Below are 19,052 nucleotides of genomic sequence, written 5' to 3' on the forward strand. Positions count from 1 at the left end.
CCTCTCCCCAGCTTCATGCCACAGCAGGCGGGGCAGCAGCACCTGCACACCCTCCACCCGGAGCCCCCGCCCGGCCCTCTTGCTGTCCTTCGGCCTGTTCAGGGCCTGCCCATCCTTGTGCCACGTGATGCTGGGTTGGGGGGTGCCCCGGGCATCGCAGAGGAGCTCCAAGGGGGTGCCGGGGGTCAGCAACAGCTCTGCAGGCTGGCCTGAGTCCTCGATGTGGGGGGGATCTGCAAGACACCCCGCCCTGGGTCAGCCATGGGGGCCATGCCCAGAACACTAGGATGTGGGGTTCATTCCCCTCTCCCACCATCCAGATGCTGACAGTACATGGGCCTGCAAACAGGAGGGTGGTGATTGTGTTGGAGGGTCCTAAACACGTCCGAGCATGGGCCCATCTGCCTGGGACAATGATTTGCGCTTAAAAACCAACAAGGAGGGCTTCCCTGGTGGCGCAGTGGTTGAGAGTCGCCTGCCGATGCAGGGGACACGGGTTCATGCCCTGGTCCGGGAGGATCCCACATGCCGCGGAGCGGCTGGGCCCGTGAGCCATGGCCGCTGAGCCTGTGCATCCGGAGCCTGTGCTCCGCAACGGGAGAGGCCACAACAGTGAGAGGCCCGCGTACCACAAAAAAAACAAAACAAAACAAAAAAAACCAACAAGGATACAGTATGGAGGGAAACGCATCTTTCCAGTAGGGCACACTTGCAAAATCTTGTGCTTCAGACTTAGAGCCCCAAGATTTCGATGGCTTTGTTCCTGCTTTACAAGGTTCCAAGGACAAGACAGAGAGGCACAGCCCCAGGAGAAGGAAGCATCCTGGCCCCCAGCCCCTGCAGCCAGGTCAGCAAGGCCTGCTCCCTAAGCCCCAAGCCTCCAGGGTGCTCACCTCTCTCACCGCCTCCATCGCCCCCCGAGGGCCCCCGTCCCGTCCCTGGCCCAGAGAAGCTGGCGCTGGGGGCAGGTGACCCACCCATCACCGTCAGCCGGAAATGCCTCCTCGCTTCCCCTGCCTCGCTCACAGCCACGCAGGAGTAGATCCCTGAGTCGCCAACTCCCGCTGTCTCCAGCTGTAGGCCAGGCCCCTGTTCCAGGCTCCGGGGCAAAAAGGGTTCCCCATCCTTCATCCACAAAACGAGGGGCAGGGGACTGCCCCGGGCTTCACAGGGGAGGACCACCGGGGAGCCACGGACCACCGCCACGTCATTCTGGAACTCGACCGGCTCCAGGACAGGGGGCACTGCACAGGGCAAAAGAGTGGGCACGAGCCAACTTATCCAATGCCAGGTGGCCCTCGCCCCTGGACTTTGCACAGACTGTAACTATGGGCCAGAATGCCCTTCTCCTGGACTATTCCTTCTCATCTTCAGTCCTCAGCTTAGACCTCACCTCCTCCAGGAAGCCTTCCCTGAATGCCCGAGGCCAGGTGAGGTGCCCTCCTCTGTGCTCCCGTGGCACCCTCTCCTTACCCTGGTATCACTAGTTGCGTGGAATTTTAATTTTACAGAGCTGTTTCCCTCACCGACTTCCTGGTGTCAGGGCTACCTCTGCTCACTGCCATATTCCAGTGCCTGGCAAGGCCCTGACACACTAGTGTCCAACAACTACTTGTGAGATCAATGAATGAGTGACCGAATGAATCAGAGACTGAGTATTTGCCCTGCCCTGACATCCCTGAGGGCCAACCCTTGGTTTCACCCAGATGGGCAGAGGGGAGGGGACAAGAGCCTTGATTCTCGCCCCTAAGGCCGAAGGACCCGCTAACCCACTCCCCTGCTCCGTACCGTGCACCTGCAAGGTAAAGTTCCTGTCGGCCACGCCCGCTGGGCTCGAAGCCACACAGGTGAAGATGCCGGAATCTGCCAGCTGCACCTGGGAAATCCTGAAGCCCGAGAGCAAAGGGTGGGGGATGAGAGAGAGAGAGTGAGAGAGAGAGAGACAGGAAGAAAGAGAGAGGGGAGGGAGAGGGGGGGAGAGGGAGGGGGAGGGGGAGGGGGAGAGGGGGAGGGGGAGGGGGAGGGGGGAGAGGGGGAGAGGGAGAGGGGAGAGGGGGGAGAGGGAGAGGGGGGAGAGGGAGAGAGACAGGGAGAGAGAGACAGGGAGAGAGAGAGAGGGAGAGAGAAGGAGAGAGAGGGAGAGAGAGAGAGGGGGAGAGAAGGAGAGAGAGGGAGAGAGAGAGAAGCAGAGAGAAGGAAGGGGAGAGAGGGAGAGTCCCCACCTCACCCCCGACCCCTGCTGCCTTCTCTGCCCACCTCACTCTGCAGCCAGACTTCCTGCTTCCCAAATTCTGGAAGCTCCACTGGCCCACCCCCGGACAGCCTGTACTCCCACCCCCTTCTTCTAGACAATTCCTCTCAGCTTTCAGGACTCGCCAGACTCGTCTCTACTCACTGTCTCCACTGCCTGAACCCTCACTGTCTCTCAAACTCCCTTTTGCCCCGACCACTCCTCCTGAGCCGCCCCTGTCAACGTCCCCAGTGACCCTGAAACGTCTGTTATAACCACCCTAACGCTGGCAGCCCAGGCTCAGTCCACACTCACTTCCCGGGGCCCGCAGCCCATCCTGGCTTCCAACACCACCTGTTCACTGACAATCTCCAAACATCTACCTCCTAAACTCCTGACAGGAGTGTCAAATGCCTGGCTTCCATCCTCCCTGTGTGTCCAAGAACCTCTCCAACCAACAGGTTGGAACAGAACACCGGTCTCATCCCTCAACTTGCCCCTCCCACTGTGGACCCATCTCAGAAAACAGACTTCAGCCTTCCGGGTTCCCAGATAGAGACCCCAGAGCCCTGCTCAACCCCTCCCCGTCTCTCCGCACTTCCACCACGTGGCTCTGATCCAGGCCCCACCACGTCTCACCTGGCTTGTGGCCGCAGCCCTAAAATGCCCTCCCACTCTGCCCTTGGCCCTACAGTCTGCTGTCCACACTGCAGCCAGAAGGATCGTCTAAAAACCTAAGTCACAACCGCAAAGAAATGAAAGTAGAAGCTCAAACAGATAAGCCAACACCCGTGTTCACAGCAGCATTATTCACAGCTGCTAAAATGTGGAAGCAAACCAAGTGCCCTCGATGGGCGAAAGGATAACGTGTTCTACACGTACCAGGCGATATTATTCAGCCTTAAAAATTAGGACGGAAAATTTGACACATGGTACAACATGGATGAAATCATGATGCTGCGTGAAATAAACCAGTCACAGAAGGACAACGATTGCATGATTCCACTTATCTGAGGTACTCAGAATAAGGCAGGTTCACAGACAGAAAGTACAGTGCTGGGTGCCAGGGGCTGGGGAGCGGGGTGGGGAATTAGTGTTCGATGGGGCAGAGTTTCCGTTTGGGGAGATGAAAAGGTCTGGAGATGGTGAAGGTTGCACAACAATGTGAATGTACTTAATGCCCCTGAACAGTACACTTAAAAATGGCTAAAATGGTAACTTTTCTATTATGTGTTTTTACCACATACACAAAATTTAAGTCACACCATGAGGTGACTTCTCTGCTGAAAACCCTCTCAGGGCTTCCCTTCTCTCCTTAGGAAAGCCCAAGTCTTTTGAAGGACTTACGAGGCCCTATGTCACCTGACTTCCCCCTTCATAACCGACCCTCCAACTCTGTTTCGAGAACACACAGCCACACGCCCACCGCAGGGCCTTTGAACATGCTCTTCCTGCCTGGAAGGAATGGAATTCTTCCTGCCATGGAATCCACTCACCTCCCCTTCTCATCGCCTTCCATCTCTGCTCAAGTGTCACCTCATCTGAGTGCCTACTGCTGGCCACCCTAAAATAGCACCCTCCACTGCCACCTCCCATCCCCTCACCCTACTTTATTCTTCTGAGCACACATCCCTTGTGACATGTCACTTTTATATCTCTTTCTTTTCCATTCCCCTCCCTCCCCAAAGCTGCAGGAGCAAAGGCTCCATCTTGCTCACTGCTCCAGCCCAGTACCTGGAACTGCACCTGGAACAGCAAGCACCCCGTTAAGTGCTGCTGAATGCATGAAGACGTTGCTCAGGCACTTTCTTCCAGGAAGCCTTCCCAGATTTCTTCTACCTGGGGCCAGGCTGAGTTAGGTGCCACCAGATGTCATCACCCGGATCTGTACCTCCCCCACTGGGCTGTGAAAGCCTGAGGGCAGAGGCCCCTTTCATCTCCCACTCTCCCCATCAGAAACCTCTGTATGTTTATGTTATTTTTAGTCTAAGAACCATTCAGACGTGCTTTTAAGCCCAAGCTGCCTGAAGAGTGTATCTGGGGCCTGCCGTCCGCTGGCTGGCGGGCAGGGGAGCCACTCCCTTACCTGAGGGTGCGGCCCGAGCCGTGGAGGTGGGTGCGCTGGGAGAGCGCAAGGGGCAGGCCATCCTTGAGCCAGTTCACGTGGATGCGCGGGGAGCCCCGGACAGGGCACGCCATGGTCACCAGCTCCCCAGGCCTGCTCACCAGGGTCCCTGCGCCCTCTGCGCCCTGCTCGATGGTGGGAGGCACTGGTGGGTGGGCAGAGAGGAAAAACGGGGGCAGTGAGGGGGCCTGGGCGGGGAGGCGGGCTCCTCTCAGGGAAGTCCCAGGAGGTGGCGCCGATACCTCGACTTCTGCCACGTGAAGCCATCGTGTGGCAATCATCACGTGGGTCTCAGGCCTGCGCCCAACCCAGGTGACGATGAAGCCCACTGCCTGCGGGTGTGGGTCTCTCCTTTATCCCGACTCCCCCACTGCGCCCCTGGGCTGTCGCAGTCGTGCCCCTAGTCTGAGGATGGGGCAGAGGCCCGGACAGGTCAGGCTGGCCTGGCTCACAGAGTGGGCACGGCTGGGGCTTCACCAGGGATCCCATATCCGGGCCCTGGCACCGCCCTCCAGGTGCCCCAGTGGAGGCCCCACGGCGGCCAGGCTGCTGCCGCCCTGGGACGGTGGGGCGGCCCGGCTCTCCTCGCCCCTCAGCTGCTCACCCAGCACGTTCACGGTGTGCAGCCTGGCATCCTCACCGGCCGTGTTGTGGGCCACGCAGGTGTAGGCCCCCGAGTCCGAGGCCCTCAGGCCCTTTAGCACCAGGGAGCTGCCCTCCAGGTAGAACCTGCCCCGGGGAGGGAGAGCCGGGAGCAGGTGCGTGAGGGCCTGCGGGCTTGCCTCCTGGGGCGGGGAGGTCACAGGCTGGGTCTTACCGGAGGTGGGGGCCGGCGCCCTGGCCCAGCGGGCCACCGTCCTTCAGCCAGGCCACGTCGGGTGGTGGCTGCCCGTCGGCCTCGCAGTCTAGCCGCAGCCCCTGCCCCTCCAGGACGCTGTGCTCCTGCGTGGCGCCCGAGCTTCGGATCCGGGGGGCCACTGTGGCAGAGTGGGTGTGGTGAGGCCCGGGGCGGTGGCTGGGGCTGGCATGGGGGTGTGACACGGGGGGCGCAGGGTGCAGACGTACCCAGCACGGCCACCACGAAGTCCTTGCGGGCCTCCGCCAGGGCATTCTCGGCCACACACGTGTAGGTGCCAGCCTGGTCTGGCTGCAAGTGACTCAGCTGGAGGCGGCCCCCCCGGGAGACCACACCACGTGCCACACTGCTTTCTGTGGGACGGAGGGGTGTGGCAGGACCTCACCTGCTCAGACCCACTGCCCCAGCTGCCACCCCTGGGCCCAGACAGAGAAGTCTCGTGACTCCCTCAGAGGGCGCCTGACCCCCACACTCACAAGGCTGGAAAGACCCTGGGAACCCTTGAATCACCCAGCCCTTTCCTATGCTCATAGGGAAACTGAGGCCCAGACGTGGGCCCAGATGTGGGCAGGGCCTCTAGCCAGTTACGTCACGGCCTTCCGCAGCCTGGACTTCTTTGATTGCTCTGGTCCTTACAACCAACCCCTCCCTACTTCCCTCACTGGGGACATTTCTTCCCAAGGGACCCCACTCCCTTTATTTTTTAATTTTTATTTATTTTTCTGGCCATGCCATGTGGCAGGCAGGATCCTAGTTCCCCGACCAGGGATCGAACCCATGCCTCCTGCATTGGGAGCTCGGCATCTTAACCACTGGACAGTCAGGGAAGTGCCCCCCCGCCGCCCCCTTTAGAGTCCAGGACTTGCTCCTCTTCCTGTTGACGCTCAGGCCCAGCCCTCATCTCCCACCCTCCTTCCAACCTTTCCCTCCCCGCACTGATCCAGGTGAACCAGCCACTCACTGACTCCAACGTAAGTCCAGTGTGGGGCTTCCCCTGGGCCTCTGCTCAAGCTGCACCCCTCCCCCAGCCTAGAATCCCTCCCCTTCGTGTTCTCCAGCAGCACCTCTGCCCCAAAGCCTTCTCTAACTGCACCAGTCCAGATTGGTCTGCCCTCCCCCGGATCCTCATCTGTCCAGCCAGCCTTTCAACACAAAATGTATTGAGCAACTACTACGTGTCCAACAGCGAGAGAGCTCGGGAATCAAAGATGAGTGAAACATGGTCCCTGTCCTCAAGGAGTTCAAAATACATCAGAGACAGCGACACAGGTACAATCCTGTGTGCCCAGCCCTGTGAAACCCTGACGGAGCATGGAGAGACCAGGCCAGGCTTCTGGAGGAGGTGAGTCTCAGCTGAGACCTGAAGGTGAGTCTGAATCGGTCAGGTGAAAGTGGAGGTGGTCCGGGGAGCCTGGGATGAGCATTTCAGGGAGGAAACAGCGTGTGCCAAGAGCTGGAGCCGAGAGAGAACAGGGTCCACAGCAATTCCACTCCCAGGTATATATCAAAGAGGAAGGACAGCAAACGCCACACAAACACTTGTACACAAACGTTCACAGCACCCTATCCACCATAGCCAAAAGGTGGAAACAACACAAATGTCCATCAGCTGGTGGACGGATAAACAGAACATGATATATCTACACAGTGGAACATTCAGCCACAAAAAAGAAAGAAAAAAATTAACTTAAAAAAGGAATGAAGAACTGACACATACTACAACACGGATGAACCTTGAAGACACGATGCTAAGTGGAAGCAGCCAGTCACAAGAGGTCACGTGTTGTATGATTCCACGTGTTATATGAATTGTCCAGAACGGGCAAGTCTATAGAGACAGAAAGTAGGTTAGTGGCTGCCTAGGGCCGGGGCGGCTGGGAGTGAAGGCGATGGGTAAGGGATTTCCCTTGGGGTGATAAAGATGTTCCAAAATGATAAACAACAAGGTTCTGCTGTATAGCACAGGGAACTATATTCAATATCCTATGATAAACCATATGGAAAAGACTATAAAAAGAACGAATATATGTAAAGCTGAATCACTGCTACACAGCAGAATTTACACAACATTGTAAATCAACTATACTTCAATTTTTTAAAAAAGAAAATATACAGTTGGAAAAAAAATGTTCCAAAGTTGATTGTGGGGATGGTCTGTGATCATACAAAAAAGAATTGATTTAGATGCTTTCTACTGGGTAAATTGTAGAGTATGTGAATTACATCTCAATAAGGCTGTTACTGAGAGAGAGAAAGACAGAGACAGACAGACAGACATAGGCATATGCAAGGAGTCAAGAGCAGCTGGGTCTGTCTGGAGCACGCAGCAGGGCAGGGAGAGGGGGGCTGGCCCCAGCCCCGAAGGGCCTCCTGGGCTGTGGTTCTGAGGACTCCAGGCACGAAAGGATTTTCAGTTTCAACAGACAACTGACCCACTCAGAGCTGCACTTTGTGATCCCTTCTGCCCCGGTGGAGCCTGCATTGGAGGCAGGGAGTAGACCCGAGAGACCAGTGTAGGGGCTGCTGCCCTCACCCAGGGGTGTGGACAGTGGTGGCTGGAACGGGAAAGGCTATGGATGGAGAGCAGTGCTGGCACCAGAGGCATTTATGTTGACAAGACGAGGTGTCTACTGACCGATGGGTGGGTGGGTCGGGGGAGAGGAAGAGAGCGGGGCAAGGCTGAAGGCCTGGATGGGGGTGACCGACAGTTGGGCCGAATGGGGCTGAGTTACTGGAGAAGGAGCAGATTTGGGGCCAACGCCAGGCCCACGGTCGGGTCAGCTAGACCCTCAGCACACACTCTGCATTTCTGTCCCGTGGGAGCTGACTATGGACACAAACACAAGAAGCCACTGAGCCCCCGCGCAGATGGTCCTCAGCGTTGGGATTTCAAGGCCAACAGGGTTGAAAGACAAATCGGGGGGGGTGGGACCAACAGGGCACTGCCAGCTTTTGATTTGCCAAGTAAGAACCGTTAACAACCAACTACCCCTTCTGTTTTCACTGCCATTTCATTAAATAAAGGACTACTTGGCGCCAACAAGATAAGGACTAATGCACTCACCAACAGGCATTCTGTCTTTCAGCCAGGTAACACTAGGTGCAGGGACTGCAGTCACGTCACAGCTCAGGACCAGGGGGCTTCCAGCCACCTGACTCACGGTCTCCGTCTTGGGGTTCTCAAACGTTGGGGCCACTGCAGGAGAGAAGCCAGATTCCCAGAATCCTAAGACCCTGCCTCCTGCTTCCTTCCTCTCAGGCAGATCAGGGATGCCTGAGAAGCCCTTCCCTGTGGTTAGGAGTTGACATTTTATGCCTTGCCATTGATGATGATATGAGTTGTTTTATTCGCAAATGTAAATACAACCAGCAGCTGGCTATTTCAAAACATTTACAAAGCAGAGCCCAGGCGGGGACCACTTAGCCCAAGGATGGTAAATTTCATGGCTATTGCACCAGCAGACCTTAGACTATGCCAGGGTAGACATCACTAATTGATCCCAACACTCTCTGCTGCTCAGCCAGGATGAAGTCGTGCATCCCAGGTAGCCACTACCAGTGGAAAAGAGATAGCTGTGCTCAGGATGAAACATCTTCTCCCTCAAGGACCAGACATTCCTCCCTTCCCCACTGTTCATTAAGGTGGCCACCAGGAGAAGAAGCTATGGGCTTTGAGCAGCAGACCTGGTGTCAATAATTTTCAACACTGGTACTCAATATGGCTCAGGGTTGAATCCATCCACTGTCCCCCTTTTGGAGAGGCTACCGGGTTTGGCATGTGCAGCAGACAGCTGGTGTCCCCACAAGCTGTCCATCCCATCTTGCACGGGGTCACTCAGGTAGAAACTACATTTCCCAGTCTCCCCTGCAGCCTGCTGTGGCCAGCTGTCAAAGTTCTCACTCATGGGATACAAGCACAGGGGACAGATGCAACTTCTGCATCACCCACTTAAAATAAAAATGCTTGCCCTCTACGTCTGCTCATTTCTGCTTCGTGGGCTGGGACAGGATGCGACATGGACAGGGACAACCCCCAGGGGATGGGAGATCAACAGGATGGAAGGATCCTGGTCCCTAAATTACCACTTGGTAGGTACAGATCTACCCTCCAGCCTAGACACTCACCTCTGGGCTTTTGGATGACAGAGGTAAATGTCTCTCTTACTTGATGCACTGTATTTTGGGGTCTTTTTGTTACCCAGCTGAGTCTATTCCCTAACCGACACAATAGCTGATCCTGAGGAAATCTGGCCAAGCCTTCATCCCTTGCTTCCCTAGGCAGCTCCAACAGGCTCTCCCTCATCCCCAGCTTGAGCTACACCCAATGAAATGCCATCTATGTTCCATTCTTGGGCTGCTGGGGCAGGTAGCTCAGGGCTCAGGCGGGGGTGACATGGCCCCTGCACTCTGAGGGTCTGATCTCTTAGGGCTCCTGTCCCAGTGCTTCCACGCCGGGCCCCGGGCCCAGCACTTTCTAGACACAGTCATGGCAGACCACAGATGGAGCACTTCCTGGGTGCCACACAGGCAGGTACCACGTTTAGCTCCTTTCACTGAATATAAAGCTGAGACTCAAAGGGGTAAAGTCACTCTACTGAGTCCCACAGAGCAAGTCATTGGCAGAGTCCTATTCGGATCCTGGTCTTTTCAATTCCAGATCTTGTGCCCTAAACACTCAGCCACACCTTCCCTTTCCAGCTGTGGCCCTTCCCATCCTTGGCAACTCCCTGTGCTGCTAGGGGTACCGCAGCGACGCTGGCAGCCTGGTGCCCGGCTTACCCTGGACCGTGAGGATGAAGGTCCGCACGGCCTCCCCGGCTGTATTGTGGACTCTACAGCTGTATAAACCTTTATCCGACACCTGGGACGGAGAGAGCACATGAAGACAGTGTGCGGCTGCCGTGGGGATACCTACGGCTCCCCCAAAACATCCAGGTCCCAGAACCTTCCACAGCAGGGACTCCCCAAATATGCCGGTCCTGCCTGGGAAGCCAAAGGGGAGATGGGACCCTCTGGCCTTTCCCAAGAGCCTTAAGATGCAGGAGGGCCGATGGAAGGTGAGTGCACAGGATGCAGACCCCACCCTTCCCTGGGGCTGCATGTCTGTCTGTGGAGCCTGGAGGAGAAGGTTCCCTCACTGTGGGGATGCCGCTGAGTCAGGAGACGGAACCCAGGTGCAGTTCGAGAGGAGCAGCAAATGTTCATCCAGAGAACACTTGTGAGTGTCTAATCCATCCCAGGGAGGGGCGTGGGCAGGTGGAACAGACTCCCGGGGAGTCACAACCAGAGGGGCCTGCAAAGGCTTCTGGATTCTGGGGCAACAGGCAGGCGGATCTGCTCCAAGTGATTCTGTGAGTCAGTGTGGAGCCCGATCTGGGGCCCCGTGCTCTTCCCACGTCTCCCACCCCGGACGCTGCTCATCATCTTGGATTGGGATCCTGCAGGCCAAGGAGGCAGCAGCCCCCCCATCTTGCCATCCAGCTGCCCCCCATGCCCACCCTCGGCTCCCCAGGACCAGGAGGTGACATTCCCAGGGCTTCCCGCGGCTGCCCGCACCACCAGACATCTCACCTGGGTGTCCTGGATCTCCAGCCTCTGCCCACCCAGCAGAGCTTGGGTCCTCTGTGCCAGGACCAGGGGCTGCCCGTCCTTGTGCCAGGTCACGGTTGGCTCGGGAAGTGAGTCTGCCTCGCAGCTCAGGACGGCCTTGTCCCCCGCCTTCACCAGGACCACACCCTGGGGGCCACTGGAAGCCTGCCTGAAGGTTGGGGGAACTGGGGAAGGAGATGAGCTGAGTGAGGGGCGCGGCCTTCCCCGTGTCCCCCCTGGCCCCAGCCGCAGGCTAACAGCCTATGGAGAGACAAGGTCACGCAGTGGACCCCGCCGCAGGGGATGGCACAGACCCAGGGAGCTGGAAGAAGAGAAGCCAGGCCAGCATGCCAAGGGCCCGCTGGGTGACCTGGGAAAAGCCTCTTGCCCTCTCTGGGTTCAGCCTCCCAGTCGGGGGAGATGCTATGACAACCTCCTAGGCTCTTTCCTACGCAGGGCAGGCCCCAGCTAGGTTAGGGCCCTCCATGCGGGTCCACAGGCCCATGTCCCTCCAGCAAACCAGTGCAGAAGCTCCCACCCCAGCTGTGAGCCCACAAGACCTGGCACGGTGCCGGGCGCACAGTAGGTGAACAGGCACAGATGAATGAACCTGCCCCAGGGCTTGAAAGAACCCTCCAGGGAGTGCTGGCTCATGACATCTTGGGCCAGCTTTTCCCCAAGAGGATTCAGAAGACCAGAAGCCCCCCAGAAGGTACCATGCGGAGAACTTCGTGATCCATCAGGCTTGGGAAGGGCCCTTCCTGGGCCAGCTCTGGCTGTTATCCTGCTGTCCCCTCCTCAGCTTCACAGCTCACGGGGCACCAGGCACTGGGCTAAGGGCTCACATACCATCATCTTACCCTTATACCAACCATCACCTTACAGCTGAGAGACCCAAGGCTCAGGGAGGGGAAGTGACTTGCCCAAGGTCACAGAGCAAATAAGTGGACAGCTGAGTTTCAAACCCAAGCATGTCCAAACGCTAAAATCTAGGATCTTAACCACCACGCTCCCCTGATACCACTGCAGCAGAGGGCACAGGGCATCCCAGGCTCCCCCAGGGCCAGCTGCCTCTCTCCTGGCTGTGCTGTCTGAGGGTGTGAGGGCTGATTGAAGGAGTGGGGGACAGTGCAGGTGGGGGGACAGACAGGACATACCCAGCACGCTAAGCTGCACCAGCTTTTGGTCCCGACCGGCGGCATTGAGGGCCTCACACATGTACATTCCGGAGTCCGACGGCTGTGCCCGAGACAGCTGCAGCGTGTGGGTGCCTGCCAGGGGCGGGGGAGATGCCCCTGGTACCAGCGAACAGGCCCCAGCCCCCAGCCCCCACGCCCACAGCCCTGAAGCCCTCCCCGACATCCAGTCCCGTCCCAGGTTTGGGGAGGCAGCTCTGCTTTCCCACAGAGCCTCAGAGCTGGGTCCCCAGCCTCAGTTTACTCACCAGGCAGGAGGAAGACTTCTTCTCCCATGGAGAGGGCCCGGCTGTCCTTGTACCACGTGACTTCAGGGCTCGGGTGAGCGCGGACCTCGCATGGGAAGGAGACGCTGCTGTTGAGGATGGCGGTGACCTGCTCCGAGTTCAGACCCGCGATTCGTGGTGGGACTGTCCCCGCGGCCACCAGGATAAAGAAAGACACGTGACGACGCATACCGGCAGGGAGCGGACGGCCACAGAGTGAGACACAGGGCCTTCACTAGCTCCTGGAGCTTCAAACCTCACTGTGCAGCAGCTCCTATCTGTCATAACCATCTTACAGATGCGAACACGGGGGCTTAGAGATCAGAGAGGGAGAGTCACTTTTCCAAGGTCACTCAGCTGCTCAGTGGCAGAGCCAGAATATCAGTTCAGGTTTGAGTCCTAGACCTTGAGTAATACCATCATCCCTCCGCCCCGAGGCCACAGCTGCCCCACATCTGGAGGCAGAGCTCATGGCCACTGAGGTGTATATGTGTCACGAGAATGCAGAGGTGGAGAGGGCCGACCGACTCCAGGGCGGGGAGACCCCCACTGGGTGACATCTCTGAGTCTGTTTCCACAGCCCTAAAATTGGGCTAACCTCTCAGCTATGAGTCCGGGGAAAGTACTCAGCCCCACGCCAGGTACACAGCAAATGTGCAATCATGGTGCTGTAAGGCCTCAGAAGATCCATTCTTCTGGCAGCCCCCGAAGCTGCTTAAAATTATCTAGCGATCAGGGTCCCCCACATGCGCTCCTGGGGTACGGCTGGCACTGGCCCAGAGCCCAGGACACTGGAAGGACCGAGGCGCCGTGTCTGCCCGCACGGTGAGTCCTCGGAGCGCGTGGGGCAGACCCAGAGCACCAGCCCCTCCTCAGCTGGGGAACCCAGGGGCTTTCCTGCTCAGCCCAGCTCACCTTGCACCCTGAGGGTGAAGAGCTTCTCCGCGGAGCCCGCCGGGTTCTCGGCCACACACATGTAGCTGGCAGCGTCAGCCACCTCTGCCGTGGACACCTGTGGGCGCATGCCACCGGCCGGATGGCTCTGGGTCCCACCGGGAACTAGTGTGAGGGTTCCTCCCACCCATTCCAGGCACGGCAGGGACCAGGAAGACCACCTTTGCCTACACGGAGCAATGTTTAGGGGCTCACCCCACAGCCATCTAGGGCTTTCTGTGACACCTGGGGGCATGCGAAGCAGACAGATGATTCCCTGTAGTAAACTAGATGGTGACAACAGTCCCCTCCCCCAGCCCCGAGGAGGGTGCTGTGTGCTGTGTTGGACTCCAGGGGTGCCGTGGGGCTGTGTCTGGACACTGGGTGGCCGAGGAGCTGCCCGAGGTCCTAGGTGCTGGACACAGCTCTGTAAGCGTCCAATGGCATTCCCGAGGAAGGCTGCCCTGTGCCGTGCTGGGCTCCAAGTGTGGCACGCCTGTGCGTCCTTTTCAGGTGCCATGCGTAGCCCAGCAAGGCTGCTCACATACGATTATCTGGTGGGCTGAATTAAATCCCAGGGGCTCCAACGTGGTTTCAGGTAAAGAGCCTCATTTGGCCCAGAGAGTGGTCAGCTCATCGGTCCTCAGACAAGCAGCACTGCGTCACAGCAGCCGCTGCCTTCAGCCCAAGCCGGGGGTCGCCCTGACCTGCAACACTTGCCCGTCCTCCAGGACCTGCAGCCACGGGCTTGGGGAGAAAGGCAGCCCGTTCTGGAGCCACGAGATGGTGGGCACAGGGTTGCCCAGGGCCGGGCACTGTAGGCTGACGGTGCTGCTGGCGTTGACAGTCACCTCCTCCACCAGCTCCTCTGTGGCACCCGGGATCACAGGTGGGGCTGGGTCGGGGGGAGAAGAGGGTGAAGAGCGGGCAGCCTCCCTGGGAAAGGTCCCTGGGGGGGCGGGCGTCGAGGCAAGAACACCACTGGGTGCCGGGCACTGGCTGGGGCTCCTTGAACCCTGCCCACCAAGCGCTCCCAGGCCCTGCCCCAGCTAAGGAATCTGGGGCACAGAGAGGGCTGTGATTTGCTCAAGGTCACACAGCTAGGAAGCAGCTCACATTTGAATCCAGTCCTGTCTGGTTTCAGAGCCCAAGCTCGTAACCCCTACCGTACCAACCTCCGAGTACAGTAGGACTGAACATGCTCTCTACTTGGACCCCCTTTGGGAGGGGGCCCCTCATGGGACCTGTAGCCATGAGACCACGCCGCGCCCGCCCGCCCCCAGGTCAGGCCACTCACTCAACACCAGCAGCTGGTAGTGCAGCCAGTCCGCGCCCACCTCATTGGAGGCCTTGCAAGAGTACCTCCCGGCATCTTCCGCACGCACCAGGGGTATCTGCAGGACCCGGCCTCCTGCGGGGACAGAGGCCTGAGCCAGGGCGAGGAAACCCGCTCTTCCCCCTGGAGGGGACCTGGGACACATCACTTCCCCCCCGGCCACTCCCGCTCCCCCACCTCATCTGTGAAACGCAGAGAATCGCCTGCTCTGCTCAGGTCACGGGTCAAGGGGATCAAATAAAGCGCAGTGGCAGCTTACTCTGTGCCAGGCCCTGGGCTGAGCATTTCCCTGGCCTCTGACTCCGTGTGCTGTTACTACTCCCATCTTACAGATGGAAAAACTGAGGCTCCCAAAAAGAGTGCCCAGCAGTGCTGAGCCCAGCTCCTCACCGAAGGCAGAGGGAAGGGCAGAGAGCTTGGCACGTGTCGGCAGAGGCTCTCAGGAGGCGGCAGTGGTTGGGCGTGGGGGCAATTGGGGTGCAGCACCTGGGACCCTCTGTGCACAAGAGCCAGCCAGGGCCAGAGCCTGGCATCTGTGGGATTGGAGCTGGTCTCTAGTGGAAGCTGGGCTAGGGTCGCTGTGTGCTCAGGACTCTGGGTTGGGGGATCTCTGACCCAGGATGTGGTGGGCTGTGAGCAGGGTTAGAACCAGGGGCTCACTATGTGCAGAGCCAGGAGACAGTACCCGGGATTTGGGGAGGCAGCGGCCACGGCTGGGGGAGGGGTCACTCGATACATGAGGTTAATCTGTGATCAGGGCCAGAATTAAAGTCAGCTGTGACTGTGACCACTGTGTACCCAGGATTAGGGGTCAGTGGCCAAGATCAGAGGCCAATCAGCATGTGACTGAGCTCACTGCATCCCTAGGTCAGAGGGCAGTGCCAGGTTAAAGGTCAATCGAGCTTTCCGTAAGCATTGCCTCTCCCAGATCTCCAAGGGGCAACCTTCTTCTGCAAGTACCAAAGTACAAACCCTGGAATGACCCTGTTCATCCTGCAGCCCACATCATCCCCCTCTGCTGGACAGCGCCACAACTGGCCCAAGCCTGGCAGGACCCGGCAGGACCCGGCAGGACCCCATCCGGGCTCTGTGTCTCGAATACCTCCCAGTCGTGGGCCACCCTAGGGAAGCGAGGCATTTCTAAGTCCCATCCCCGGAGCCTTTTAATTCAAAGTCATCCACAAAAAACTATTCTGAAATAAAGCAGTTGTTTACAAAAATTAAATAACCTTAAAGAAATATTTAGAGTTTTAAGAAGAAATTTAAAAGGTCACATAAGCCATGAGCTTGGACTCTGGGTGGTCATCAGAGCCCAGGGAGAGATTCTTCAGCATTTGGGGTCACAAGGTCTTAATAAAGGAACCAGCCACACCTCCAGAGAAAGGGGCCAGGACATTACAGATGTTGAAGCCCAGAGGTGGGCACGGCCGAGATGAGAACCTCTGTTCTAAAAACCAGAGGCAGAAAGGGACCCCATTCTAGCCTTCAAACTGGTAAAGAACTTCTAGCCCCGGTTTACAAAAGGCAGCTAAGGTCCAGAGTGGTCACGTGCCCTGCCCGGGGTCACACAGCAAGCAGCACACAGGAGAGCTCAAGGACTTACAGAAAGGCAGAGGAGACCAGCTCTGATGTGGGTGTGACCCTGGTGCCTGCCTGCAAATGCCCTGCTTCTTTCTGCAGCCCTGGCCTACCTTGCAGAACAGACACCCCATCTGTGGCCGAGAGGGGCTGGTCTTCCCTGTACCAGGTGAGCTCCGGGGGTGGGACCGCGTTGGTGTCACAGTACAGGTAGGCGGGGTTGTTCTCCACGATCTCCCGGTATTCCGTCACCCCACCCTGGGCCTCTTCCTCTCGGGACAGGGTCTCAAAGGCTGCACCGGCATCTCCCACCTTCTGGAACATGGGGGGTACTGGGGAGTGGGGGACAAAGCCATTAGGACCCATAGCTGAGGGACGGGGATGAACCGCTCAAAGAGATTCCTGTCCCAGCCCCTCCCCAGGCACAGAAATTCCACTGTTTGAGCCAAATCCTTCAGTCAAGGCAGTTTTTGTTTGTTTGTTTGTTTGTTTTGTTTGTTTGTTTGTTTGTTTTGCGGTACGGGCCTCTCACTGTTGTGGCCTCTCCCATTGCGGAGCACAGGCTCCGGACGCGCAGGCTCAGCGGCCATGGCTCACAGGCCCAGCCGCTCCGCGGCAAGTGGGATCTTCCTGGACCGGGGCACGAACCAGTGTCCCCTGCATCGGCAGGCAGACTCTCAACCACTGTGCCACCAGGGAAGCCCCAAGGCAGTTTTAAAATTCACTCACTGCTTCAACCAGTGTTTACTGAGCAACTACTATGCTGGGCACTAGGATAAGTTTCCTCTCTCTGGAGCTCGTGTCTAGTGGACTCAGTCTTGTGACACGCTGGTATTTCTCAGAGGAGAATGCCAGATTCTAAGCGTTAGCCAGAGTGTATGCCTTGGAGCACAGAGGCCCCTCATCACTGGCTTTTTGAACTGGGGGAGCCCTCAAGGTCACCTGATTTGATCACCCACATTTTACAAAGGTAAAACCAAGGCCTGGGGGGCAACAATGTCCTTGTCACAAGGTCAGTTCATGAAAGAGCCCAGGCTGGGGGCTTGGGGGCCACACATACAGACAGCGATAAGAACAGAGCCCTCCTACCAGGCCACCCCAGAAGCACTGACACTCCCCACCCCCAGCCATGTGGCCTCGCAGTCCTACTGGCCCACGCCCCACCCCTCCCTGTGGCCCTACACACCCTGGATGAGCACGTTGAAGTCCTGGTCATCCTCGCCAACCACATTGGTGGCCATGCACACGTATCGCCCAGAATCCGAGACCTGCGTGGGCTGGATCTGGAGTAGCTGTCCTTCACCAAGGATGTGGACACGCTGGTTGGGGGTCACGGGCTGAGGGTGGAAAGAGGGGAAACAGACATCAGAAATGAGGGGCAGAAAGCCCCCAGCCGAGTGTACTTCTATTTTCACACAATTTTTGGAATACAACATAAAGTGATAAGAACATCCCGACAATTTTGTAACACCAAATCCATACAACTTAAAAATTAGAAGAGAATTCAGCGAGGGTTTAATGTTCATGAGACTTGTTTCCTATAAAGAGTTGAATTTCTTATTAAAATACAAAGGGTGGGGTGGGGCCCAGGCCAGCTCTGGGGCCTGATGCCTTGACTGCCTTTTCTGGAAGCTTCCAAGCAGACGAGGGGGACCAGACTGAGAGCCTGAGGCCGCCAGGGTGTCCCGGGCTCACCCGTCCGTCTTTGTACCAGCTGATGGTGGGTGGGGGCGTGGCCCAGCACTCGCACTCCAGGGTCAAGGTACTATTGACCTTGGACTTCACTTCCTTCACGACGACCTCCCCGGAGGGGTCATCTTTGGAGATGGAAGGGGGAACTGAAAACCACAAAGCAGTCTGAGGAGCAGGCCCGCAGAAGAGGTGCTGAGACCCTGCGCTCCCCCTGGCCCCGGGTCTGTCCCAGAAACGGGGTGTTGGCTCTCTGAGAGTGGAGGGACTCTGGAAACCCACCCGCTCCTGGGGAGAGATGGTTACGAGACAGGTCAGGTCTGAGGTGGGGGGATTCCTGGGGTGACCTCTGGGAGCTCTCTTGGGGGTACCAGGTCTCAAGTTGTGGGGTCTCTGGTTGTACCACAGTGTGAGTGGCAGAAGGAAGCCAGGACTGGCGTGGCTCTGGGCGTCCACGTGGCCCAAGTCCTAGCTCACTGGTTCCCTCCTCCTAGGTCCTCGGCCCTAAAATGACTGAGCCGGCCCTGGCTGGCCAGTGACCATCAGAGGGCACCCGACTGGTGCCCTGGAGGGTCCCTGACTCACTGAGGACTTCTACGTGGTAGTTCTTCATGGCCTCGCCAAGCTCATTGGTGACCACGCAGGTGTACTGGCCCGCGTCTTCCTTCTGGGCGTTCAGGATCTGCAGCCCGTGGGTGCCTGCTTGGGGGGCGGGGGGCAGCGGGCCACCCCCAGGCATTCACTTAGGCTCCCTTCCTCTGACCCAGCCCGATGACGCGTCACCTGCCCCCTGTTTCCCTCCTCTCCACCCCGAGGGCATCACCTGGGAGCAGCTGGACGTTGTTCAAGCCCTCAAACGGGGCCCCATCCTTCATCCAGGTGATGGTGGGGGAGGGAAAGGCCAGCGCCTCGCAGATCAGGGAGACGGGGTTGTTGATGGTCACGGCCACCTCCTCGTCAGCACCGTCCTCGCTCACTCCCAGGATGGTGGGAACCACTGCGGTGGGGCAGGGAGTGTGCTCGTGAACGGAGATCCCCCACCCTGGGCCCAAGGACCCAGGAGAGCCTCAGACCCTGGTGCTTGGCTTTTGCTACTTGCATCGCACCGAGGGGAAACTGAGGCTCAGAGGAACCACGCATCGTGTGGCCACGCTTGAATTCAGGCCTGGGCGACCCAGAGCCCAGGCTCCCCATCACTAAGCAACACCATAGGGGAAGCTGGTCAGTTGTGCCTCAATTTCCCCAGTAGTCTCT

The 19,052-nt window shown here is 58.1% G+C and overlaps 1 protein-coding gene across 1 annotated transcript in view; it reads right to left on the reverse strand.

The window, feature by feature from the left end:
- HMCN2 (hemicentin 2) overlaps positions 1-19,052 on the reverse strand; it is a 149,289-nt gene that overhangs the window by 31,822 nt on the left and 98,415 nt on the right. Inside the window, exons 50-69 of the mRNA XM_060299922.2 lie at positions 18,622-18,795; positions 18,384-18,497; positions 17,805-17,947; positions 17,296-17,446; positions 16,223-16,441; positions 14,493-14,606; positions 13,903-14,090; positions 13,178-13,274; positions 12,245-12,406; positions 11,958-12,071; positions 10,783-10,985; positions 9,991-10,072; positions 8,276-8,407; positions 5,421-5,564; positions 5,173-5,332; positions 4,960-5,084; positions 4,317-4,500; positions 1,789-1,886; positions 978-1,244; positions 43-233 (exon numbers count right to left, since the gene is read on the reverse strand). Coding sequence (XP_060155905.1) covers positions 43-233; positions 978-1,244; positions 1,789-1,886; positions 4,317-4,500; positions 4,960-5,084; positions 5,173-5,332; positions 5,421-5,564; positions 8,276-8,407; positions 9,991-10,072; positions 10,783-10,985; positions 11,958-12,071; positions 12,245-12,406; positions 13,178-13,274; positions 13,903-14,090; positions 14,493-14,606; positions 16,223-16,441; positions 17,296-17,446; positions 17,805-17,947; positions 18,384-18,497; positions 18,622-18,795 — 3,062 coding nt within the window. The remainder of the gene's footprint in view (positions 1-42; positions 234-977; positions 1,245-1,788; positions 1,887-4,316; positions 4,501-4,959; positions 5,085-5,172; positions 5,333-5,420; positions 5,565-8,275; positions 8,408-9,990; positions 10,073-10,782; positions 10,986-11,957; positions 12,072-12,244; positions 12,407-13,177; positions 13,275-13,902; positions 14,091-14,492; positions 14,607-16,222; positions 16,442-17,295; positions 17,447-17,804; positions 17,948-18,383; positions 18,498-18,621; positions 18,796-19,052) is intronic.

Source organism: Globicephala melas, chromosome 6 (assembly GCF_963455315.2).
Source record: "Globicephala melas chromosome 6, mGloMel1.2, whole genome shotgun sequence".
NCBI classification, from domain to species: domain Eukaryota; kingdom Metazoa; phylum Chordata; class Mammalia; order Artiodactyla; family Delphinidae; genus Globicephala; species Globicephala melas.